The sequence below is a fragment of the Apodemus sylvaticus genome, chromosome 11, assembly GCF_947179515.1.
Source record: "Apodemus sylvaticus chromosome 11, mApoSyl1.1, whole genome shotgun sequence".
Taxonomy (NCBI): domain Eukaryota; kingdom Metazoa; phylum Chordata; class Mammalia; order Rodentia; family Muridae; genus Apodemus; species Apodemus sylvaticus.
Window position 1 is genome coordinate 40,701,038 of NC_067482.1, and position 27,379 is coordinate 40,728,416.

At 38.0% G+C, this 27,379-nt stretch overlaps 1 protein-coding gene across 1 annotated transcript; it reads left to right on the plus strand.

The window, feature by feature from the left end:
• Nucleotides 1-27,168, plus strand: Yipf7 (Yip1 domain family member 7). Its single transcript, XM_052198553.1, has 5 exons — nucleotides 1-116; nucleotides 8,569-8,732; nucleotides 22,427-22,572; nucleotides 24,479-24,660; nucleotides 26,651-27,168. Exons 1-5 carry the CDS (start codon nucleotides 1-3, stop codon nucleotides 26,811-26,813), a joined length of 771 nt encoding a protein of 256 aa, XP_052054513.1. The 3' UTR covers nucleotides 26,814-27,168.
• Nucleotides 27,169-27,379: the final 211 nt, after the last annotated feature.

The following is a 27,379-nucleotide window of genomic DNA, read 5'->3' on the forward strand; positions in this document are numbered from 1 at the left end:
ATGTCGAACCCAGAACAGTATGACATGGGCTTCTACCAATCTAATTATATCATTGATAATCAGGAGCAGAGTTATGATGATTCTAATCCTTATGGAAATGTTTATGGATCCAGAGAGTAAGTATTGAATAAGCATGTGCCCCCCCCCTTTTTTTTAGGCAGTCTCTTTTTTCTTTCTCTGTGTGTGTTTTTTTATTTTTTTTATTTTCTATATTTTTTGTTTACATTCCGAATGCTTTCCCCTTTCCCAGTTCCCCCCTCCCCATCGGTCTCATAAGTACTCTTCCCTCTGCTCATTTCTCAATCACCCCTCCCATTTCTCTGTCCTGGTACTCCCCTACAATGCCTACTTCAGAACCAGGGTCCTCTCCTTCCTTCTTCTTGGGTATCATTTGATATGCTAATTGTGTCTTGAAAATTCAGAGCTTCTGGGATAATTAATATCCACTTATCAGTGATTGCATTCCATGTGCATTCTTTTGTGATTGGTTTACCTCACTTAGGATGATATTTTCCAGTTTCAACCATTTGCCTAAGAATTTCATGAATTCATTGTTTTTAATTGCTGAGTAGTATTCCATTGTGTAAATACACCACATTTTCTGTATCCAATCCTCCATTGAGGGACATCTGGGTTCTTTCCAGCTTCTGGCTATTATAAATAATGCTGCTATGAGCATAGTGGATCATGTGTCCTTATTGCATGCTGGGGAATCCTCTCGATATATGCCCAAGAGAGGTATAGCAGGGTCCTCGGGAAGTGTCATGTCCAGTTTTCTGAGGAACCACCAAACTGATTTCGAAAGTGGTTGTACCATCTTGCAATCCCACCAGCAGCGGAGGAGTGTTCCTCTTTCTCCACAACCTCGCCAACACCTGCTGTCTCCCTGTCTCCTGAGTTTTATCCTTAGCCCATCTGACTGGTGTGAGGTGAAATCTCAGGGTTGTTTTGATTTGCATTTCCCTAATGATTAATGATGTTGAACATTTCTTAAGATGCTTCTCAGCCATTCAAAGTTCTTTAGGCGAAAATTCTTTGTTTTGCTTTGTACCCCCATTTTTTAAAATAGGGTTATTTGATTCTCTGGGGTCTAACTTCTTGAGTTCTTTGTATATATTTGATATTAGCCCTCTGTCGGATTTAGGGTTGGTGAAGTTCCTTTCCTAATTTGTTGGTTGCTGTTTTGTCCATTTGACAGTGTCCTTTGCCTTATAGAAACTTTGTAATTTTATGAGGTCCCATTTGTCAATTCTTGATCTTAGAGAATAAGCTATTGGTGTTCTGTTCAGGAACTTTTTCCCTGTGCCCATGTCCTCAAGGGTCTTCCCCAGTTTCTTTTCTATTAGTTTCAGTGTGTCAGGTTTTATGTAGACAGTTCTTGAAGTCTTAGCTAGAGCAATTGGACAATATAAGGAGGTCAAATGGATACAAATTGGAAAGGAAGAAATCAAACTATCACTATTTGCAGATGATATGATAGTATACTTAAGTGACCCAAAAAACTCCACCAGAGAACTCCTACAGCTGATAAACAACTTCAGCAAAGTGACTGGTTACAAAATCAACTCAAGCAAATCAAGCCTTTCTATACTGAAAGGATAAGCAGACTGAGAAAGAAATTAGGGAAATGACACCCTACACAATAGCCACAAACAACATAAAGTATCTTGGTGTGACTCTAACCAAGCATGCACACTTTTGTAGAAGTGCCAATGTTCTGCCAGTTAGTTAGCAATAGGTAGATTTTCCTGAGGGAAGACAAAATTAACTGAGAAGTTGTCAGTGTAGTATCCCCACTAAATGACAAGAAAGGACAGAGAAATTATGCCAATTTTCTGTGAATACTTTTTCACTTGGTGTTCATGACAATTTAATGCTTTATTTATTATTTTAAGAATAATGCTCAAGCAAGAGCCTTTTACGCTATATTTATCCAGATGCTGAAAATAGATTTTTATCTATTTAAAATTTATCTACTTTAAGGTCTTTTATAACATCTATTTAATTTTTTATTAATTGTTTTTACACACTCCATATTTTATTCCCTACCCTGTGAACCCCTGTTCACCATCCCATACCTCTTCCCCTCCCCCATCACTAGCCCCCACTCCACCATACCTCTAAACCTCCCTGGGCCCTCCAGTCACTTGAGGGTTAGGTGCATCATCTCTGAATGAACATAGACAGTCCTCTATTGTATGTGTGCTAGGGGCCTCATATCAGCTGTTGCATGCTGCCTGTTTGGTGGTTCAGTGTTTGAGTGATCTCAGGGGTCCAGGTTAACTGAGACTGCTGGTCCTCCTACAGGGTCTCCATCAGCTTCAAAAGCTCAAGGTCTATTTAATTTTTAAATTGGATTTGTCTATGTGTGCAGTGTAGTCACATCATCTCCTCCTCCTGTGTCCAAACTCACAACCTCTTCTTGAATAGTTTATTCTCTCTCTCTCTCTCTCTCTCTCTCTCTCTCTCTCTCTCTCTCTCTCTCTCTCTCTCACACACACACACACACACACACACACACACACACCACATACTGCTCATCCATGTCCAGATGAATCATCTGGCCAATGTAGTATTGCTCTTTTATATATGTGTGTGTTTAATGCTGACCACATGAGAGTAGATAATGTATCAGCGGCCTCTTCCCTGGAGAAAACCAGTTATCTCTCTCAGCAGCCATTGGTTGCTGGTAGCTCTTCATCTAGGGATGGGGCCTTTCTTATATTCATGGTGGTATGTCAACTGGTGTTGTCATTATAATCTTGTTTAGGCAACAATATTGCTGAAATTTTGTGGGTGCTCTTTTTGTCATGTATAGGAAACACTATCTTGCAGTAGATGTCTTCTGGCTCTCAGAATCTTAATGCCTACCTTTTCTGAAATTCTCTTTTTGCATTAGGTGTTGAGGTTGCATTGTTGGGGTATCAGGTGGAGTTCAGCAGCCTACAGTCATTTATATACAGTTTTGATCAGTTTCAGATTTCTATAATGGTCTTGTCTGCTATACAAAGAAATATCTTGTTTAAAATTGTAGTCCTTTTTCTGTTCTATTTCTTTTATTTTTGTTTTTTAAATATTATTTTATTTTTTACTTTATATCCAGTTCACTGCACCCCTCCCAATCACCCCCTCAAATCTTCCCCCATCCTCCCTCCCCATCTCCTTTGAGAGGGTGGGGACTCACCTGGTATACCCCCACCATGGCACATCAAGTCTCTGTGAGGTTACACATTTCTTCTCACATTGAGGTCAGACAAGGCAGCCCAGCTAAAATAACATAACTAATGTACAGGCAACAGCTTCTGGGATAGCCCCTGCTCCAGTTGTTCAGGAAACACATGAAGAGCGAGTTGCACAACTGCCGCATATGTGTGGGGAGACCTATGTCCAGCAGGTATATGTTCTGTGGTTGGTAGTTCAGACTCTGAATGCCCCAAGGGTCCAGGTTAGTTGACTCTCTTGATCTTCCTGTGAATTTTCTATTCCCTTTGGGCTAGCAATCCTTCCTCATAGTATTACATAAGAGCACCCAAGCTCCACCCATTGCTTGGCTGTGGGTGTCTGTATCTGTCTGAGTCAGCTGCTGGGCGGAGCCTCTCAGAGAACAACCATGCTAGGCTCCTGTCTGCAAGCATAACAGTATCATTAATAGTGTCAGGGATTGGTGCTTGCTCATGAGATGGGTCTCAAGTTGGTCTGGTTATTGGTTGGCCATTCCCTTAGTCTCTGCTCCATCTGCTGTGCCTGAATCTCTTGTAGACAGGATATATTTTGGGTTGAAAGTACAAAGAAGTATCTTTAATGGGGATGAGAACTATACTTATGTAGTTAGTAAATATTTTTCACTATAGAATTAAGATTTTATTTAGAGGAGTTGTACAATAAAATGTGAAATTTTAATATGTGAGTATTATGAAAAGTGCTATGACAATGTTGACAGAAACGTATTTTGAGATATAGTTTAAATATTTATCTAAATTTATTTAAGATAAATTTAACTTGAGGTTCTGGGGAGATGGCTCAGTTAGTAAAATGTTTTCCATAAAATTTGGAAGACTCTACTTAACATCTTCAGAACCCATGTGGAAAGCTGAATGGCGTGATATGCAACTGCCATAAAACATGGAGCAGCCGGGACTGGAAAGGCCTGAGCCTCGGTGGCTACTCATTCTAGACAAATCAGCAAGCTCCAGATCAGTGAGGGATTCCCCATCTTGACCACACAAGGCAGATCTATTGAGGAAGATACTCAACATTGACCTTGGGCTTCTACATATACACCCCAGCCCCTGCCCCGACCACCTGCACACACGTAAGAGAAAGATAGGGGTCTTGTTAATTTAAATTTTTTTTCTTTTTTTTTTATTCGATATAATTTTTTATTTACATTTCAAATGATTTCCCCTTTTCTAGCCTGAAAGTCCCATAAGCCTCCTTCTCTCCCCCTGTCCTCCCACCCACCCCTTCCCACGTCCCTGTTCTGGTTTTGCTGAATACTGCTTCACTGAGTCTTTCCAGAACAAGGGGCCACTCCTCCTTTCTTCTTGTACCTCATTTGATGTGTGGATTATGTTTTGGGTATTCCAGTTTTCTAGGTTAATATCCACTTATTAGTGAGTGCATACCATGATTCACCTTTTGAGTCTGGGTTAACTCACTTAGTATGATGTTAATTTAAAATTTTAAAAAGGAAACAATGAAGAATTTACTATTTGTTTTTATTGTGGGAAAACAAAAGAAAAGTAAACTTGCTATCAGAAAAAAATTGTTCTGGTATTACTTATATCTTTGACCCTGAGAAGACTTAACTTCATTTTCCTTAGTTGAGACATAGGTACATATACTTTGTGGAATTTTTGTAAAGAGCTATTGCTGATAGATAAAGTATCTATTAATGAAAAGCAATGACTGAAATGTTAGATAAATATAATGTTCAATAGCACTCTGCTATCCTATTGGTTTTGGTTGCTCAGTTGCTTTTCTGAACGTGGTTTTGTGGGTCTAGGTTAGTGAACTGGAATAAGGATCATGTCTCTCAGCTGTCATGATAATTACCATTTACTAAGCCCTCTTTGGATGTGATTAATTGCCTTGAGCTTTATTTTTAACAGGAACTTTTATTTGCCCAATATAATTGTCATCTCAGAGGCTTATTTTAGTATAAGTTCACCCTTTCTAGTTATTCTTGAACTCTGGCTGTCTAATTCAACTCAGTTGTTCTGGCCCAAACTCTTCTCTAAGCTGACAGATTCAAAGTAGCTTCTTTTAGCTTCTGACTGAATTGTTCTGGCTGGTCTCATACTAACTTTGCCAATCTGTTCTAATCTTCTGTCCACATTTCATTCTCTTGCTTATTCTATTTTTACTTGTGTGTAGCTTGTTCTCTCTGCAACCTGTCTCTGTCAAATTGCCATACACACAGATCACACACTACCACACCACCACCCAACCCTTCTCTTCCTGTGCTGCTATTAAGTAGCCTCTCTTTCCTGTGCTGTTCTTATGAGAATTGGGCATATCCTGTCTCCAACTCATTCTGTTAAATTTTTCTCTTGTCACTTTGTCTGCGTCTCAATTAGACATTACTTTTAAACGTGGCCACTTCCTTTTTACAAACTAACCTTATCTACATTGTTAGTGGTTAAAAGAGTTTAGTAAGAGCATGTCTATATTCCAGCCAGAGAGAATAAAGGTTTGCCATTCTAGCAAGATCACAAAGACCTAGCAAGTCTTTGGATGTGATCCTTTGCCAGAGCAGCCATATTGCTGGGTTAAAATTTACCTACATTTATTAGGTGTGTCACTGGAACCCTGAGAAAACCTATGAGTTAGTTGCTATTCTTGAGAAACAAACCACAGAGTTAAATTAATAACTTTTTCAAAGTTACCAATGAGTTTTATTTTCTTGTTGCTGTGACAAAATGTCACAAAGGCAAATTAAATCAGGAAAGGCTTGTTTTGTTTTATTTCCTTTTGACTCATGGTTTGAGGTAACCGTCCACCATGGAGGGTAATGGCAAGTCATAGAGGCGGTAATTTGAGATTGCTCATCACATTGTGCCCACATTCAGAGAATAAAATGAGAGGAATGAAAGCTGCACCTGGATTAAAGTAACCCAGCTCACAGAAAGCTATATTCCTAAGTGTGTGGATGTGTATTTCTACCTCGATCAATCCAGTCTATGAACCCTTCCCTCACACATGTGCCCAGATGTTTGTTTCTTAGTCGATTCTAAATCCAGTCAAACTGACAATACATATTAACCACCACAGTCAATTAGTAAGAAACAGGTTTAAGGTTTGGGGTCTAAGGTTGGGTCCAAGGAAGTAATTGGTTTTATGTGAGGGTGAATATATGGTTTATTATAAAACAAAGAACATAAAATAGATAGTTTTAATAGTAATATCTGAATAACAGTGAGCTGAATCATCTTAGCTACACTAAGATATATGTTGACTATATCACCCAACAGATCTAGGCCAATAACATCATCGCAAAATACTTCAGATATGTTCATTATTGAAAGCTTGCTACACATGTAGACAAATTATTGTAAAAGCCACAGAAGGGAAGAGGAAAAACAGAATAAATATAATGGAATAAGTATAAGATCATCTTACACACATAGCAGATGCTGCCTCATTCCTTACTGAGTGGGATTCTAAATGAAAAGGAAAGGTACTGTTGAGTAATGTTTCTACAACTTCACATGGTGAGTATATGAAAGCTTATTCGATTGCACCATTTATGATATATATTTTGAGAGATAAAGAAACAGAAAAGGCATGCTTGAGGTTGAACAAGTGCGCTGAGGATTAGGCTATTTCAGAATGGGCAGTGTAATGATCCAAAATGAGAAAATATGATGGGCTTTTCCAGTCAGGTGACCCTCTTTATAGAAAGAAGCACGTCGTCTTGAAATGCGTATTCCTTTTATACAGCCTCTTTTTCAAACAGCATTTCTACTTGAGTACTACCTATATTTTTGACTAAAATAAAGTCTAGTGAGAAGAATCTAAAGCTTTATTCTTAAGCCAGGACTTCTGGATAGGTCACAATTTTCTCTCCTGCTCTTCCCAAACCAGCCTTCTTTTTGTACTTAGTTACTCATTCCAGCACTTACCAGAAATCAGGGTACAAGGTGACAGACATTAACTATAAATGAGGAAATTTCATGGCTATGCTGCATCCGTGCTGATGAACTTGGCCCGAATATAAGCCCTGGTTCCAGCCCACACTGACAAATGAATAATATCTCACATGACTTGACTAGTTGTAGTAACCGGTATGTGCAGTGTGGGGATTCAAAGTTATTAGACCACATCCATCCCCTTAATGAGACAGTACAGGTTTAATGAATTATGACTTGGCACAGTCTTCTCTTTGTCTCTATAGTTATTTTTGCCAAGATAGCTAATTTTGTTGTTAAAGGTCAGGTTCATAAAAAATAATTGAATATGATTTTGTTGTAATTTGTGTCAAGATTAATCATAAAAGAACACCATCAAAAGTCATTGCGTAAAATGTTATAGTATAAAGAGATCTCAAGAATTACAAAGTTCATAATCTCATTTATCTTAGGCTATTCAGCTTTTATAAAAACAGAGAAAAACAAAAGATGAAAACAACCTTAAATATGGGATAGAAGTTACTGATTTTTCTTTCCTTTACTAAAAAGTGTATGTATATGTATATGTGTGTATGTATATATATGTATATATATACACGCATATGAAATAAACTATTTTCATATACTGTCTTCCTTTTCTCTCCTTTATCCTCTAGCACTACTATAAATGCTCTAAAGGAATCAGGTACTTTTTCAAGTTTCTGATGCATATGATAAAACAAAATACACACTCATAGATATGTAAAAGCATCATGCTTTGGCAAAAGCAAACCACTTACTGTAAAAGGAGTTTTGGAAATTAGCTTCTCACATACTGTTCATGGTGCTCTAGGTATTCATGGATAATTTGGTGGACAGTAATGTGGGAACAGTCAGTAGTGGATTTCATTTCTCTATGAACAATACTGAGTTTACAGATTTGTGTTTCATTTGGGTTGATCATATGCTAACTTATAATTTTATTAGCCTCTCTGTAGGGTTTCAAAGAAATCTTAATGTTGTTATTTCCTCACAAAGAGCATAGAGAAAACTTTTTCTATGTAGGGAGAAGAGCACCACTCATAAAACTTCAATCTGGAAATCCAAGTAGGACAATGCGTGCATGGTTCATTTACTTTCCAAACTCTATTTTTTTTCTGTAAAATGGTATTTACAATTCAGCTTTGCCCATACAGAGTTTTAAATGAGAAAAGGGGACAGCATCCAGTATATTGAAAATGCTCAATTAAAACTGATACTACAGATCATTATTATAGAAGCTTTTTCATAACCCCTTCAAATTTTTGAGTTAAAATTAATTTTTTAAGCAGGTTCATCATTGCTTTGGTAAGTATCTCTTAAAATTAGGCAAATTCATTAGGAGGAAATTGTACTTTTATTTGTTGATTTAACAGGATATTCCTTTCCTGTATGTGAGAATACATTTTTACTTTTCTAGAGCACAAGCCACTGAGCAGCCTCAGCCTTCCTCTCCAGTTCCACCAGAGATGTTCTTGCCATCAGATTGTGGGGGGCAGCTTTTTCAGCCAGCATCCACCTTGGATTATTACTCACAGTATTCCTCAGTTGACAGTTTTGATGAAGAACCTCCTTTGCTAGAGGGTAAGTGAATATCTTTCTTAATGCATGTACAGCTTAGAGAACCACGGCAATAATCAGTATTTAACCTGTTTTGCAACAACATTGCGTATTGGGCTTCATGTGTAATAAATACGCAGTTAACAGGAGTCAGGCAAAGCAAGACACATAAATCTAAACCATTGTAAGCTCCTTGCATTTGGAGGGAAGTTTCCAAGTATGATTGTTCTGTTATTATGAAACTGTTGCAATTCTTCAAGGCTTGTTTACTGTTTCTTAGATTTGGGCTTTCGCAATTCATAAACAGGAAAGACATGTTATGGAAAGGGGTTTATATCAGAGAATTAACACTTCTCAATTAGCTAATGGTGCCCTTCATAATAGCATTATTTTATTCTTTGCTATTTGTCTGGAGGCAAAGGTGATAGTGTCTCCAATTAATACTTCTGTGTGGTTGACATGGAGGTAAGCCAAACTCTTCTCTGGCTCTCATGAGCACTCTGTCTGTCTGTCTGGGCTTTGACAAGTCTAGATGAAGAATACAGTTCCAGTACATAACAATATTCATAAGAAGGAAATGCAAGACTTTTGGAGATGAAGGTCCAGATAGATTTCAGGAACAGTTCTTTATTATTTCTATTTCTATTTAGACATACTGTATCTGCATTAAGAGGTTTTTGATGGAAGTAACAACTCTAAGAACTTAAAATTATCCTGTATTGACATTAGAGAGCAATGCAGAAATGTTTAGTGGTAAGCTCTTCCAAGTACTACATGGACTGTAAGTGAATCAAGTATAAAAGATTATAATTACCAATATTTTTCATAAAAAGTATTGCTTACCTCATTTGAACTCAACAACAACCTGGAGTTAATACAATCTTCTTTCTTTGCCTAAAAGAATGGAAAAGAGAGAGGGGGTGAAGGGAGAGATGGATTTTAGTAATATTTAATAGCATAGAAAAACATGTAATAGACCATTTAGTACCTTAGATGCTATGGAACTTTTGTGGTCACTTATGTTTAACCTGCTCAGTCTGTTTCTCCTTTGCAATCATGAGACAACTGAAACCATTTTCACTGAGCATTTTGAGTTCTCCAAAATCTTTGCCTTCAATGACTCATAAATTGCCTCAGTGCATTAAGTAATATGAATTAAAAATATAGAAGCATATGACTCAGTGTATACTACAGTTAAAATCTTGTCCCTAAGTATTAACTACTTTGTGTTGGGTTTGGGATGGAAGCGGAGAAAACTCACTTGAAATATGGAAGTTAAAAACTGAAAGTTTATTTTCTGAGCACTTAGGGTGGTGGCCTGTTTGGGATCTGACCTACATCCCTGAAGGGAGATTGTACAACATTTTTAAAGGATGGGAACACAAAGGGATGGGAAGTTGGGGGAGCTGCAGTGTTATTCAGTTGTATTTTGACATTGTCGGTTAAACAAGGGAGTGCCCATTGGAGACCGGGCCAAATCCAGGGCACTTGGCTTCAAGGTCCTTAATTGACTCTCCTAGACAGTAGGTCTGGAACTCAGAGTGATAAGGAGACAAAGGAATAGGTCATCTGCATGTGGTTAATTAGAGCCTAACAGGCAATTGGTTATATATTTTTTTTACAATTTATTCCCCTTGATTTAGATAACAACAATTTCCATAGTCTTTACTGGCTAACATACAATTAAGAAAACATTTGGGAATATGAACTTGTTTGACCCTGACAGGAAGATGGAGAGGTTGTCCTTTAGATGGCTTGATTCAGACAACTGACTCTTTACAAGTTGTCCCTGAGATGTCTGAACTCAGATGACTGTTTACAACAGAAGTTTTTCAACTTTAGGAAAGTCCCAAACTCCCCGATGGCCTGGGTCCTTGAATTTAGTTTTTCCCTATGATTAAATGGAGTCTCAAAAATAAAACAGTAGTACTAAGAATAAGTTTATTTGCTTATCACAAAAATTTCCTAGGAACAAACAATGAAACATTTGAATGTTTTTTCCAGCTACTATGCAAGTTTCTTTTTTTTTTTTGCATTCTTTTTTTTGTTGTTTTTTTTTATTCGATATAATTTATTTACATTTCAAATTATTTCCCCTTTTCTAGCCCCCCCCACTCCCCAAAAGTCCCGTAAGCCCCCTTCTCTCACCCTGTCCACCCATCCACCCCTTCCCACTTCCCCGTTCTGGTTTTGCTGAATACTGTTTCACTGAGTCTTTCCAGAACCAGGGGCCACTCCTCCTTTCTTCTTGTACCTCATTTGATGTGTGGATTATGTTTTGGGTATTCCAGTTTTCTAGGTTAATATCCACTTATTAGTGAGTGCATACCATGATTCACCTTTTGAGTCTGGGTTACCTCACTTAGTATGATATTCTCTAGCTCCATCCATTTGCCTAAGAATTTCATGAATTCATTGTTTCTAATGGCTGAATAGTACTCCATTGTGTAGATATACCACATTTTTTTTGCATCCACTCTTCTGTTGAGGGATACCTGGGTTCTTTCCAGCATCTGGCAATTATAAATAGGGCTGCTATGAATATAGTAGAACATGTATCCTTATTACATGGTGGGGAGTCTTCTGGGTATATGCCCAGGAATGGTATAGCAGGATCTTCTGGAAGTGAGGTGCCCAGTTTTCGGAGGAACCGCCAGACTGATTTCCAGAGTGGTTGTACCAATTTGCAACCCCACCAGCAGTGGAGGAGTGTTCCTCTTTCTCCACACCCTCTCCAACACCTGCTGTCTCCTGAATTTTTAATCTTAGCCATTCTGACTGGTTTAAGATGAAATCTTAGGGTTGTTTTGATTTGCATTTCCCTAATGACTAATGAAGTTGAGCATTTTTTAAGATGCTTCTCTGCCATCCGAAGTTCTTCAGGTGAGAATTCTTTGTTTAACTCTGTACCCCATTTTTTAATAGGGTTGTTTGGTTTTCTGGAGTCTAACTTCTTGAGTTCTTTATATATATTGGATATTAGCCCTCTATCTGATGTAGGATTGGTGAAGATCTTTTCCCAATTTGTTGGTTGCCGATTTGTCCTCTTGATGGTGTCCTTTGCCTTACAGAAACTTTGTAATTTTATGAGGTCCCATTTGTCAATTCTTGCTCTTAGAGCATACACTATTGGTGTTCTGTTCAGACACTTTCTCCCTGTACCGATGTCCTCAAGGGTCTTCCCCAGTTTCTTTTCTATTAGCTTCAGAGTGTCTGGCATTATGTGGAGGTCCTTGATCCATTTGGATTTGAGCTTAGTACAAGAAGACAAGGATGGATCAATTCGCATTCTTCTGCATGCTGACCTCCAGTTGAACCAGCACCATTTGTTGAAAAGGCTATCTTTTTTCCATTGGATGTTTTCAGCCTCTTTGTCGAGGATCAAGTGGCCATAGGTGTGTGGGTTCATTTCTGGATCTTCCATCCTGTTCCACTGATCCTCCTGTCTGTCACTGTACCAATACCATGCAGTTTTTAACACTATTGCTCTGTAGTATTGCTTGAGGTCAGGGATACTGATTCCCCCAGATTTTCTTTTGTTGCTGAGAATAGTTTTAGCTATCCTGGGTTTTTTCTTGTTCCAGAAGAATTTGATAATTGCTCTTTCTAACTCTGTGAAGAATTGAGTTGGGATTTTGATGGGTATTGCATTGAATCTGTATAGTGCTTTAGGCAGAATGGCCATTTTAACTATATTGATTCTACCGATCCATGAGCATGGGAGGTTTTCCCATATTTTGAGGTCTTCTTCCATTTCCTTCTTCAGAGTCTTGAAGTTCTTGTCATACAGATCTTTCACATGTTTGGTAAGAGTCACCCCAAGATACTTTATACTGTTTGAGGCTATTGTGAAGGGGGTCATTTCCCTAATTTCTTTCTCAGCCTGCTTATCCTTTGAGTATAGGAAGGCCACTGATTTGCTTGAGTTGATTTTATAACCTGCCACTTTGCTGAAGTTGTTTATCAGCTGTAGGAGCTCTCTAGTGGAGTTCTTTGGGTCACTTAGGTAGACGATCATGTCGTCTGCAAATAATGATAGTTTGACTTCTTCCTTTCCAATTTGTATCCCTTTGACCTCCTTATGTTGTCAAATTGCCCGAGCTAGTACCTCAAGTACAATATTGAAAAGATAAGGAGAAAGGGGGCAGCCTTGTCTGGTCCCTGATTTCAGTGGGATTGCTTCAAGTTTCTCTCCATTTAGTTTGATGCTGGCTACCGGTTTGCTGTATATTGCTTTTACTATGTTTAGGTATGGGCCTTGAATTCCTGTTCTCTCCAAGACTTTAAGCATGAAGGGATGCTGAATTTTGTCAAATGCTTTTTCAGCATCCAATGAAATGACCATGTGGTTTTGTTCTTTGAGTTTGTTTATGTAGTGGATTGTATTGATGGATTTCCGTATATTGAACCAACCCTGCATTCCCGGGATAAAGCCTACTTGATCATGGTGGATGATCGTTTTGATGTGTTCTTGGATTCGGTTGGCAAGAATTTTATTGAGTATTTTTGCATTGATGTTCATAAGGGAAATTGGTCTGAAGTTCTCTTTCTTTGTTGGATCTTTGTGTGGCTTTGGTATCAGCGTAATTGTGGCTTCGTAGAAGGAATTGGGTAGTGTTCCTTCTGTTTCTATTTTGTGGAATAGTTTGAAGAGTATTGGTGTTAACTCTTCTTTGAAGGTCTGGTAGAATTCTGCACTGAAGCCATCTGGCCCTGTGCTTTTTTTGGTTGGAAGACTTTCTATGACTCCTTCTATTTCTTTAGGCATTATGGGACTGTTTAGATGGTCTAGTTGGTCCTGATTTAATTTTGGTATTTGGTATCTGTCAAGGAAATTGTCCATTTCCTCCAGATTCTCCAGTTGTGTTGAGTACAGGCTCTTATAGTAGGATCTGATGATTTTTTGGATTTCCTCAGTTTCCCTTGTTATATCTCCCTTTTCATTTCTAAGTTTGTTAATTTGGATACTTTCTCTGTGCCCTTTGGTCAGTCTGGCTAAGGGTTTATCTATCTTGTTGATTTTCTCAAAGAACCAGCTCCTGGTTTTGTTGATTTTTTGTATGGTTCTCTTTGTTTCTACTTGATTGATTTCGGCCCTGAGTTTGATGATTTCCTGCCTTCTACTCCTCCTGGGTGAAATAGCTTCTTTTTGTTCTAGGGCTTTCAGGTGTGTCATTAAGCTGGTAATGTATGCTCTCTCCATTTTCTTTTTGGAGGGCTCCAAAAAGAGTTTTCCTCTTAGCACTGCTTTCATTGTGTCCCATAGATTTGGGTATGTTGTGTTTTCATTTTCATTGTGTTCTAAAAAGTCTTTAATTTCTTTCTTTATTTCTTCCTTGACCAAGGTATCATTGAGTAGAGTATTGTTCAGTTTCCATGTGTATGTGGGTTTTCTGTTGTTTCTGTTGCTATTGAAGACCACTTTTACTCCATAGTGATCAGATAGGAGGCATGGGATTAGTTCGATCTTCTTATATTTGTTGAGGTCTGTCTTGTGACCAATTATATGGTCGATTTTGGAGAAGGTACCATGAGGTGCTGAGAAAAAGGTATATTCTTTTGTTTTAGGATAGAATGTTCTATATATATCTGTTAAATCTAATTGGTCCAAAGCTTCAATTAGTTTCATTGTGTCCCTGTTTAGTTTCTGTTTTCCTGATCGGTCCATTGAGGAAAGTGCAGTGTTGAAGTCACCCACAATTATTGTGTTAGGTGCAATGTGTGCTTTTAGTTTTAATAAAGTTTCTTTTACGAAAGAGGGTGCCCTTGCATTTGGGGCATAGATGTTCAGGATTGACAGTTCTTCTTTTTGTATTTTTCCTTTGACCAGCAAGAAGTGTCCCTTAGGGTCTCTTTTGATGACTTTGGGTTGAAAGTCAATTTTATCTGATATTAAAATGGCTACTCCAGCTTGTTTCCTGAGACCATTTGCTTGTAAAATTGTCTTCCAGCCTTTTACTCTAAGGTAGTGTTTGTCTTTGACCCTGAGGTGTGTTTCCTGTAAGCAGCAAAATGTAGGGTCCTGTTTACGTATCCATTCAGTTAGTCTGTGTCTTTTTATTGGGGCATTAAGTCCATTGATGTTAAGAGATATTAAGGAATAGTGATTGTTACTTCCTATCATTTTTGACGTTATTTTTTAAATTTGATTGCTTAACTTCTTTTGGGTTTGATGAAAGGTTACTATCTTGCTTTTTCCAGGGTGAAGTTTCCCTCCTTGTATTGGTGTTGTCCTCCTATTATCCTTTTTAGGGCCGGGTTTGTGGATAGATATTGGGTAAACTTGGTTTTGTCATGAAATATCTTAGTTTCTCCATCTATGGTGATTGAGAGTTTTGCTGGATATAGTAGTTTTGGTTGGCATTTGTGTTCTCTTCGAGTCTGCATGAGATCTGCCCAGGACCTTCTAGCCTTCATAGTCTCCGGTGAAAAGTCTGCTGTGATTCTGATAGGTCTTCCTTTATATGTTACTTGGCCTTTTTCTCTTACTGCCTTTAGTATTCTTTCTTTGTTTAGAACATTTGGTGTTTTGATTATTATGTGTCGGGAAGTATTTCTGTTCTGGTCCAGTCTGTTTGGAGTTCTGTAGGCTTCTTGTATATTCATGGGCATCTCTCTCTTTAGGTTAGGGAAGTTTTCTTCCATAATTTTATTGAAGATATTTGCTGGCCCTTTAAGTTGTAAATCTTCACTCTCATCTATGCCTATAATCCTTAGGTTTGGTCTTCTCGTTGTGTCCTGGATTTCCTGGATATTTTGGGTTACCAGCTTTTTGCATTTTGCATTTTCTTTAACTGTTGAGTCCATGGTTTCTATGGAATCTTCAGCATCTGAGATTCTTTCTTCTATCTCTTGTATTCTGTTGTTGATATTTGCATCTCTGTCCCCTGATTTCTTCCCAAGGCTTTCTATCTCCAAAGTTGTCTCCCTTTGAATTTTCTTAGTTGTTTCTACTTCTGATTTTAGATCCTGGATGGTTTTGCTTAGCTCCTTCACTTGCATGTTTGTGTTTTCCTGTAATTCTTTAAGAGATTTTTGTGTTTTCTCTTTCATGAGCTCATCCTGTTGACCAAAGTTCTCCTGTATTTCTTTAAGAGATTTTTGTGTTTCATCTTTCATGACCTCAGCCTGTTGACTAAAGTTCTCCTGTATTTCTTTAAGTGTTTTTTGCATTTCCTCCTTGTTGGCTTTTGTATTCTCCTGGATTTCTTTCAATGATTTTTGTGTTTCCCTTGCAAGGGCTTCTAACTTTTGATCCATTTTCTCCTGAATTTCTTTAAGTATGTCCTTCATGTGTTCCTGTACCAGCATCATGACCAGTGATTTTAAATCCAAATCTTGTTTTACTGGTGTGATGGGGTATCCAGGACATGTTGGCAGAGGAGAATTGGGTTCAGATGTTGCCATATTGCCTTGATTTCTGTTAGTGACGTTCCTGCGTTTGCCTTTTGCCATCTAGTTCTCACTGGTGTTAGTTTGTCTTGTCAGTGCTGGACTCACCAGTGCAAGCTGCCCCTTCCCAGTTGGCCTCTGGTGCACAGCTTACCTCCTGCACTGCTTGTAGACAGGGTGCTGCTGCCCAGGCTGTTCAGATCCCAAAGCAGGCACGCGAAGGCTCCCGCTGGGCCCGCTGGATTCACTGGAGCACACTGACTTCTCCGAGCTGGCCGCCCGGAAACCCAGCTAGCCACTTGCAGGACTTGGAGATGTGGTGCTGCCGCCCAGGCTGATCTGGGCAGCAGAACTCCCAACTGGGTTGGTGCACACAAGGCTAGCCTAGCTGCTCAGGCCCTGAGTCTAGGCAAAAGCCTGGCAGGCCAATGATGGTGCAAAGTTCCCCTCAGCTGTGGGTGTTAATTGGGTGTGTCAGGTGGCTAGGATGGCGGAGTGCTCGAGTTCCCTGAGAGTGCTGGGAGAGTCTGCTGGGCTAACAACCTCCTGGCTGGGTCAGCACACAGATGGCCCAACGAGCAGCCCAGGGCCTGGGGGCAGTCCAGGGCCTGACCGTCTGAGACCCCTGCTTTGTCCGCCTTGGGCTATGCCTGTTAGCTGGTTTGGTTTTGTCTGCTAGTCTCTCTGGCTTCCCGTAGGCAAAATGGCAGCGGTGTGTGCCGGCCCGGGCAAACAAGCTCCTGGCTGGGTCAGCACACAGATGGCCCACCGAGCAGTCCTGGGCCTGGGGGCAGTCCAGGGCCTGACCGTCTGAGACCCCTGCTATGTCCGCCTTGGGCTATGCCTGTTAGCCGGTTCGGTTTTGCCTGCTAGGTCTCCCTGGCTTCCCTTAGGCAAAATGGTGGTGGTGCGCGCGCCGGCCCAGGAGGATAAAAACCTCCTGGCCAGGTTTGCACCCCGGTGGACCCCCAATCAGCCCAGGGCCTGGGTGCAGGCCAACGCCTGTCGGGCTTAGACCCCCGCGATGTTGGTCTCGGGTTATATTTGCGTACCTCAGTCTGATTTATCTGGCAACCGAGAACCAATATGGAGCCCTCGTAACTGACTGGCAGGAGGCAGAGTTCTGATGTGGCTTCTGTGTGGTGAAAGGCACCGTAAATCCGCCGCTGCTTGCAGCCTGGCTGGCCAGCGATGGCCAGTGGTCATGGGCGCCGGGTCTGCCTGGACCCTGTCCGCTTGGTTCTACTGCTGATGGCCCTTCCTCTGGACCAGCCGCTGCTGCTGCTGCTGCTGCTGCTGCTGCCACCGCCGCCTGCAAGTTTCTTATATGGATGTATGTATGTGTGTATATATATATTGTGTATGCACATAGTTATTCAAAAGGAAATATTATTCTTCATTGAAAATATTTGTTTTGAGGATTTTAAAATAAAGTTGAATCATGTTATCTTATAAGGTCTTCTTTTCATTATTGTATCATAATAATTTCTATATATGAGTTCTTTAAAGTCATTAAGAGTTAAAAAACACGATTTATAATGGTCATATAAATCATATGCCACAATCTAAATGTACCTTAGAGAGGGTAGCCTACCATAAGGAATATTTTGATGAACGTAATACTTTAAATCTTTTGTACTGTGACGTCTTTGAGATGTGTCTATAACAATAGAAACAAAATGCCCAGAGGATACTTGGAACATTGTCAGCTGTCCTTGAAACTGAATTTTCTTCTGCACTTTAGCAAAATATGCAATGCCTATGTCAATTCGATAGTAAAAATGGAAAGATGGATACTGTATATATTATACCACCAGAACTCAGAGAGCTATCCATGTCTATTTTCTGTTTTCACTTCTTCCCATTTTGTGTTTTTTCTGTATTAGTATCAAATTAATTTTCCTTTCCTTATTTTGAGATTTTTTTTAAATGTGTTAATAACTTTCTAGAAGATGCAATCGAAAGAAGTCATTTTTGGTTTATTTCCAATATCTCACATGTGTTTTGGAACACATGAAAATCTTAGTATTTATATTTTAAAATTGAGAATGATATTTCTTGGAGAATTTTTGACAATTCCAGTTTCATTTAGAACAAGTTTCTTTAGATCAGCACAACATTTATATCAATTTCATCAAAGTAATATTTTTGTTTCAAATTTTCATAAGTTATACATACAATATAAAGTAAAAAATAAAAATCCACCTTAGATTAATGTTCAACCTGAGCCTGTCAGACAAGAATCTGTTATTTTCTTCTTGTACCGCAGACTGATACTTACATCTGAAAGGTCAGCGCCATAATTTATGTAAAAGATCTTAATTCACTTTTATACTTTATATCATATACTTTACTACCACTAGATGACAGCAAAACAATAAATTTTACATTCAAGTTTTATAGAGGTTACCTGTTCTGTTTTGTACATAAGGTGTTATGCTGAGACCCTGACAGGGAATACTTGATAATAATTTTAGAAACAAAATATTACAGGCATATGTATGTATGTATATATATATATATATATATATATATATATACAGTTGAAAACATAAAATGTTTTCATCATGAAAATATTTAGTACATACTCTATCCACTTACAATTTTATGGCTTGGTATTGAAATGTGTGCAGGCCTTAATTTAGCCATCAAATAAATGATCAAAATTAGTAATTATATTGCATAAACCATTTTTTCCTTTTTTTCAGAAATAACTATCCTTTTTTAAGGAAAAAATATTTTGTACCAAAAGCCATTAATTGTGATTAAAAACTAAAAATGAATTTGAAAGTGACATAAACATGGCATGAGATTAATTGAAAATGTGATGTTTCTTAATTTTTATGGTCTTCTGTTATTTAAAAAAAATTACATTAGAATCTGGACTGATTTTAAGCTTGTTGAGCCCGTCACTTCCTCCAGTGTACATGGTCATAAAATACAATACACCGGAGGCAAAGGAAAAACATGGAAACAGAAATTCACACAACTGGCTCACTCTTAAAATGACCTCCTTTTACTTTTCGAGATTATAGTGTGTTACAGTGTTTGACCCACCCTGCCCTCCCTCCAGCTCCTCCCATGTGCCATTCCTTGCTCTCTCATGGCCTCCTTTTCATTAATTGTTGTTCCAATTTCACAGACACACACACACACACACACACACATACAGATATATGAATGTGTGTATATGTATGTATATATATATATATGTATATATATGTGTGTCCTCTATGTATATATATGTATATGTGTGTATGTATATTTGTATATATGTGTGTGTATATATGTGTGTCCTCTATGCAAATATTTATATATATGTATATATGCATATACATGTGTATATTTGTGTGTTTATATACATATATTTACATATACATATATTTACATATTTACATTTATATATACATATATTTGCATATACATGCATGTACACATATACAAATATACATAAATATCCCTAGATGCAACCTGCTCAGCCTGTATACTGTTGTTCGTATGTATACTTTCAGGTGCTTGCTGTTTCATCCTGTTTATGTTTCTCTCTCCTTGGTTATCTTTTTCCTAACCCAGCTAAGAGAACAAATCCAGGTCAAAGCCACGCTTTAACTCTCACCTATCACAGAAGGAGGTTTAAGTGAACCCCCTCGGCCCTACTTAAGATAACAAACTTCAAAATCATCTGTATATGCAAAAGTTTATCTCTATGTGCCTGTTCACCCAAATGTCCTGTTGACCCTCTGACAGTTGGGTCAGGATCATTGAATCCATCTTTGACATCAGGATCATTGGAAATCCATCTTGTGTAAAATATCAACCACAGAAAGTACGTAAATGGTACTTGCCATCATTAAAAAAATATGAGGATAAAGATGTGGCTCTTGTTGGGCATCAGTGGGAGGAGAGGCCCTTGGTCCTGTGAAGGCTCGATGCCCCAGTGTAGGGGAATGACAGAGCAGGGAGCCAGGAGTGGGTGGATGGGTGGGGGACACCCTCATAGAAGCACGGGGAGGGTGGATGGGAAAAGGGGGTTTCCAGAAGGGAAACCAAGAAAGGGGATAACATTTGAAATATAAATAAAGAAAATATAAAAGAAAAGAAAAGGAAAAAAAAGATATGGCTCAATGGAAGATAATTTGCTAGCACCCACTTCATCTAAATTAATTAATTATTAAAGCTGAGATGTTCCCATTATCTGACCAGAGATATTTGTGCACACTTGGTAGTGAAGGTGAATTTAGAAAGGGTAGCCCTTTCAATAGAAAAGATAGAATAAATTAGATAGATGATTGATAGACACATGCTAGTTAGATAAATAAATGATGGATAGTTGATAGCTAGCTAGCTAGCTAATAATGATGATGAATATATAGATGATAAATATACATAGAGAGATATAGATGTAGATATAGATTAGAGATAGAGATAGAGGTAGAGATGGATGGATGGACATGTGGATTTAGGAAGTTAGACTTTCTTGTATAAAAGATTAAATAAATTAAATAGATAGATAGATAGATAGATAGATACATACATACATACATACATACATACATAGGTAATAAATTAGCTGCATATAGACCTAACTTCTCAATGCTTTACAGGAGTGAGATTGGCCAATGTGGAAATGTATCACTAACTTTTAGACTTTGAATGTTATTTATTATCATTTTATAAGTAACATAATATAATAATAACCAATGTAGTATGTAGATAAGATATAACGATTCTCATAGATATTGTATTGCTAAACATTAGCAGAATTAAGTACCTACCATATATGGTATAAGTAAACCAGATTCTCTATAAACATAATGCCTCTTCAGGAATGTTATTGTTTCTGAAATCAGAAGATGAGTACACTTAAGAAGTTTTATATACAGATAAGAATACATAAAACATATTTTGTCTAATCAACAACCTATAACAATCATATTTATGTTTCCTTGAGCCACTGTTCAATAATTTATTTGAAAATGTATGCAGAGAAGCTTTTGAATCTAGAGAAATGTGACCCTTTTAGTTTCAAATATTCATGCCAGGATTTGTCTCATTGAATTTGTGTTAAATATTTGACTTTAAATAATTATAGGTGTTGTTATGTTACTGTAAAAATGGCCATCCAGCTCGACCCATTCTATCTCGGGCTGTGACTCAAGCTCCTACCTGAGTGGAGCGCTTATACAGGAGCCGGCAGTCGGACGGGAACGGTTCCTAACAGCCCTTGCTTTGCCGTCTGAATGCTGCTCAGTTTTCTTTGCTTTCATTTTTGAAAGTGTAATCTTATGATCTTTAAAACATTTCCCGTGGGGATGGGGGTATGGCTCTGCATTTAAGAGCACCTGCTGTTCTTCCGGAGGTCTCTAGTTCAGTTCCCATACTAACATAGTTTCCGTACAAACCAAGTCAGATTTCCTGATCTTACATTTTTGATATCGATTTTTTCTTCTGGAAGTAAGCCATAGTTAATCATTATTTCGGCTCTTCTTTACCCCCACCTTCACATTTCTAGGTTAAATTAAATATCTATTTATTTAACAAATACCATATGGCAATGATAAAAAAGAAAGTTACTTCTTCACTCATCTGACGCATAAAATAGGAATGAATCCAAACTACTTTTATCATGTGTGTGAGACTAGAATTTATTTGAAGATCTTGAGAGGCCAGTAAACCCTCTCAATCAGAGCTTGCTTCAGCGAAATGATTTTAGTCTCATACTCTTCCTTACAAAAGGAAAAGATTAACTTGCCCCTTGTATTTAATCTTTGAGTATATTGATTCCATCTCCGCGTGTATTGATTTATAAACATCTGCATGTACATCGTGACTACAGGCCTCTGCAGGAAGATTCGTACTCCTTCTTCCTCGTGGAGATTTTATCAATGTAGAGCAAGGTTATTGCTCTTATTAGGAAGGATGACGGGAAACTCTAGGGCTAACCTGAACGTCGTTGCGTAATTATGCCATGAGTAATACGACATGATGACAGAAGTGCTCGCAGCTGAAATTGTGGGTGGAGAAACTATCTGAAGGGGTAACTGAGACACTTTTCATCTCAGCGTTAGCTACAACGATAGGTTTTACTGTATGTCAACTCCCGTGCTTTTAACTAGAATTAAATTTTTACTACATGAGTCCGACAAAAATTTCCCTAACAGATTTTTAAGTGTATTGTTTGCTCACTATATATTACCTCAAACTTTAGATTATGAAAACAACTAGATAAATCCTCTTTGGATAGAATGCAGAAATATATACACTCTCCTTGAAGGAATATAATTCGGTGTCTCCTATATGTACCTTTGACTATTCTCTTTTCGCAGAACTTGGGATTAATTTTGACCACATATGGCAGAAAACCTTGACGGTGCTAAACCCAATGAAGCCAGCAGATGGCAGCATCATGAACGAAACCGATCTCACAGGACCCATCCTTTTCTGCGTGGCTCTGGGAGCCACATTGCTTATGGTATCTTCCAACAGCTAACCTGATATTTCTTGGCTTGTCTTTACGAGTGCCACTTTTGAAGGAAAAAAAAACAATAAGAAATTTGCTTTGTCTCATGCCTTAGGATATGACCTTGTATCCCATCACATTAACTAGTCATAGAGGCGAAGTAGCGCAAGTACTCGGGACCGTGATGCTCCCTCGTCAGTGGTCCAGTCATTCCGTGATTACATACAGAATGTTAGGCTCGGTTAAACAGCCTCTCTCAGCACGCACACATGAATACACATACACAAACACATATGTACATGAACAGCACCCTCCCACCCACACCCACTCATACAAAAGTAGTTTCTTCTAATCAGCTATATATTTCAAATGTGGTTTAAAAAGTATGTGTGACTGCATACGTGCTTTATTACCCTTTGTCAAATTTAAAATACTACCCTGACAAGATACTGAATACAGTTCCTGAGTGACCAATGATCACATTTTTCCCCTCCTATACAACAGCACAATGATAACAATCTCCGTCCTTGGAGTGCATATGAAATACCAATGCTGTTTAACCCAAACACTGGCGACCAGTGTTCCCGCTCATTCTCAGGGCTCCCTGCTTCTCTTTTTTACAGTAATGTGTTAGTCACGATTAAGCTACTATGCAAGGCCATGGCAATTAATCAAATAGTCAGAAACAATCAATTTTATATATTAACCCATTTTTCCCTTGCAAGTCATTTGTAATATAACAACGGTTTGTTTTTCCGTGGATATGTTACAATTACCCTCTCTTAAAGGACAGTGTTAGTGTCATCATCCAGATCATCTTGGATACATAAAGCTAGTAGGAGTTATTCAGTACCTTCTCTTGCCTGTCATTCCAACCCTGAGGAAATGGGCGTATAAGATACACGGATTTGACCAGACTGAACTATTTAACAAGATCCCTTCTCATAAAAGAAGACTGTGGTGTATGGTAGAGCAAGTACTCAAAGTCTATAAAGTCTACAAGGTCTGGCACTTGATTCCCTAAACTACAAGGAGATTTTTTTTTTTTTTTGCATTTGATTAGAAGAACACTAAGTACTTTTAGATCAAGATGAACTAATAAAGGCCAATTGTCTAGGAAGGGTCCTAGACATTTGAGGTTAAAACCCAGATAATTTATTTTCCATTTCAACATTAACTTTTTCTTAATATTTGAAACAAACTCTTAAAATAACATTATTACTGATACTCATTGTAAATTTCTAAGGCTATATGAGATGTTTTATTCTTCTCATCAATCATTCAGCTATGCAGTAATATGTGACACTGCTGTCACACTCTATAACAATATATGGTTTTAAACGTCACACTGGCAATATTTCCTACTTTCTATAGCAATACTACCCTGTCCCAAATATATATATATATATATATATATTTATGTCCCATATATATATATATGCACAATCTTTGCCCATGCCTGCTAGACCAGGACAATCATGAAGGTTTCTTAACATTCTGTCAATGGAATTGGAGAGATTATGCTTATTAAAAGCCATGCATATATTCAGAAAAAGAGTAGGTCAGTTTGGCTGGGGAGCTGTTCTTATTTAACTACTTTAAAAAATAAATCCAACCATGTAATATTTGAAACTTGTACCTTTAAGATATATACATATATATATATATATATATATATAGGACATAAAAATGGGACAATATAAAATAAATATGACATTATTTATATATTGCACATAATATATACATATTATCAGGGTGCTTATTTTGGAGATTAGAGTTCTTATTACAGGCAGTGTTTTATTATACTTTAACCAGAATCTTCAGTGACCTGGCGATGTATTCGGTAGCATGATATTCAGTAGCATCGAGTACACTTTCAAATGTCTTGATTTCTAATTGCTTTGTTTGCTTGCTTCAGGCAGGAAAAGCCCAGTTTGGTTATATATATGGCATGAGTGCCATTGGCTGCCTTGGGATTCACGCCTTGCTGAACCTGATGAGCTCTTCAGGGGTGTCGTATGGCTGTGTGGCCAGTGTGTTGGGGTACTGCCTGCTCCCCATGGTCATCTTGTCCAGCTGTGCAGTTTTCTTTTCACTGCAGTAAGTGTCTGCACTAATTGAACCCGCATGCACAATCTTTGCCCATGCCTGCCAGACCAGGACAATCATGAAGGTTTCTTAACATTCTGTCAATGGAATTGGAGAGATTATGCTTATTAAAAGCCCACATATATTCAGAAAAAGAGTAGGTCAGTTTGGCTGGGGAGCTGTTCCTATCTAACTACTTTAAAAAAATAAATCCAACCATGTAATATTTGAAACTTATACCTTTAAGTTCTCACATTCTTCAATATAAACTGTTGGCACGGGTAATATAACAACTGCAGAAAATTCACTTATTTGATTTTGGAAGAGTAAGTACCTGCTGAATTCTGACAAATTACTTCAGTGCACAGGCATCTGCCTTCTAAGCTAGGAGCAACTGTTAATTCTCAGCTGGGCTCCTCACAGTGGAGAACTCCCAGAGAGCCCGATGAGAACATTAGTTCTGGAGAACCTACCAGCATACAAGCTCAGAAAATACAAATTTTGCCTTTTCTCTCTTCATTTAGGCAGCTGGCATTTGCAATCCTAAACTATTCATAAGGATACGTAGAGGTGTTTCCCACAGCATGCTCCCAAGGTTTGTGTATAAAGCTAGCACTCAGTGACAGCAAGAAACAACCTCAGTTACCTTCCTTGTCCACAAAACATGTAGAAATAAATACTTTTGTGTTCGTTCTTTCATGTCCAAAGGCGATGCAATTTTCATTTTCTTCTGGAATGATGCAGGGCATAGGTTATTAATGCTACATTGGAAGGGTTATTGTCATATAGAAAGCTTATTGGTACAAGGATAATATGATTTTTTGGATAATATGATTAAAGGAGCAAAAACATGGTCCTTATGAAATTACTGAGAGTGATTAAACATGCTTGTTTTGTTTGATATAGCCTCATTTTTTTTATTATAACATTCTTGAGAATTACTGGAGCCAAACTTGCTTTATCAACAAGGACTCAGGCTTAACAAAAGAATATGACAGGAAATAGACGACTGTGACTGCAAAAGTAGAACCAGTCATGCTTACTGAGTTCCAGTCACAGACAAATACTACCATTTGTATAACTGTTTGTAGGTTTCTCTGCTTACGTGGCTATACTATACAGAAGTTTGATGTATTAGTATAGTTTGGTTCTGCATCTTTGTCTGATGGGTTTTGCAAAATAATATTATAGTGAACAATCTTAAAACACTGTCAAAGGGTATTTTTGGTGACTTTGGTATTTAGAGCATCTTGAATAATTTGGGTGCTAGGAACAAAGAGAAGACTATTCGTGTAATTTTGATTTGGAAAATCAGTACATATTTAGACTTTTTTTTTTTCATCCTGAGATTATAAAGGAAATTGCATGTGAGCTTCTTATCACCATGATGAAGTATGTGAGAAAGTTATTTATAAAGGGGAGATACTTATTTTGGCTCTCAATCTGGGGCAATGCTTGATAAGTTTTTCTGTGGAGAGGTAGAAACCATGATAAGGAAAGTGTTATGGAAGAGAACTGCTCACCTTTGTACCCTGGAAGAAAGAGAACAAGAGGCAGGGATTGGTCGGTCCACCTAACTTCTTCCCTCTAGGTTCTGCCCCAATGTTGGCTCTACCACACCCAGCTATAGCTACCAATTAAATGTTTAGCCAATAGACTTTGTTAAAATCCAAAGCCATAATAGATGATTAATAAATACATTAAATTAAATGGCAATAAAGTGAGAATGTTAGTAAATGAGACTGATTATTACAATGGCTTCTGCTTCTGCTTATTCTAGATTTACTAAAATATAAAAAGATCAGTCCTGAACAGCAGATTTTAATGAAATATTTTCTGACTGCCTGAGGCCTTATAAGCTCATTCAGGTAATCAATCTCCATTGCAAATGGAGACTGATGTTCTGAACAGATGTACCACCTGCATTTCAAAGGCAGTTCTGATTCAACCTCCCCCCTTTCCTCCAGGCATAAGGCATCTGTCATCTTTGTTTCTCCTACAGGGGTACAGTTGGAACCATGTCAGCCCTGTTCATCATTACCTGGTGCAGTCTCTCAGCTTCTAAGATCTTCAGTTCGGCCTTGGCCATGGAAGGACAACAGCTTCTTGTCGCTTACCCCTGTGCCTTACTTTACGGACTCTTTGCCCTTCTGACCGTTTTCTAAAGACTGCTTGATGTTGCTTTGCAAGATCCTACCTGTCTCCTCTTCAGATTTTTCCAGAAGTGCATTACCACTCAAATTCTGTGAGATAACTTCTGTGTTATTGCTGTTGAGAGAATATTAATCAGGGAGACAAGACAGTGCTCAATGATAGCACTTTATTAGCCTGTTGGTGGGGATGATGTCTTGATTTTTTTTTAGTCTGGAGCATTAAAACAGTTAAAATATTTTGAAATATTAAGAGATATAGTCTCAGTGCTGATAAATGCTGTTTTTCTCAATAGACAGGGTTCTGAGAAATTGTAAGCAAGATACCATCCTATGCTTAACATGTATTAATGTTATAATAAATATTTTTCCAAAACTTTCATAATTCTGCATGTGGTTTAAAGGTACACTGTTTGGCATCTTTGGAGAGTTCAGGGGTTTTATCTCTCCAGAGTCAAAGAAACCCCTTCATTTACCTTAACAGCTGTTATTCGGTGCCATTTAGATAATGTATTGACTCAACACATTTTCAGATCCTCACTTCCCTCTCATCTTGTCTAAATGCTAGAGTCTATTACTAC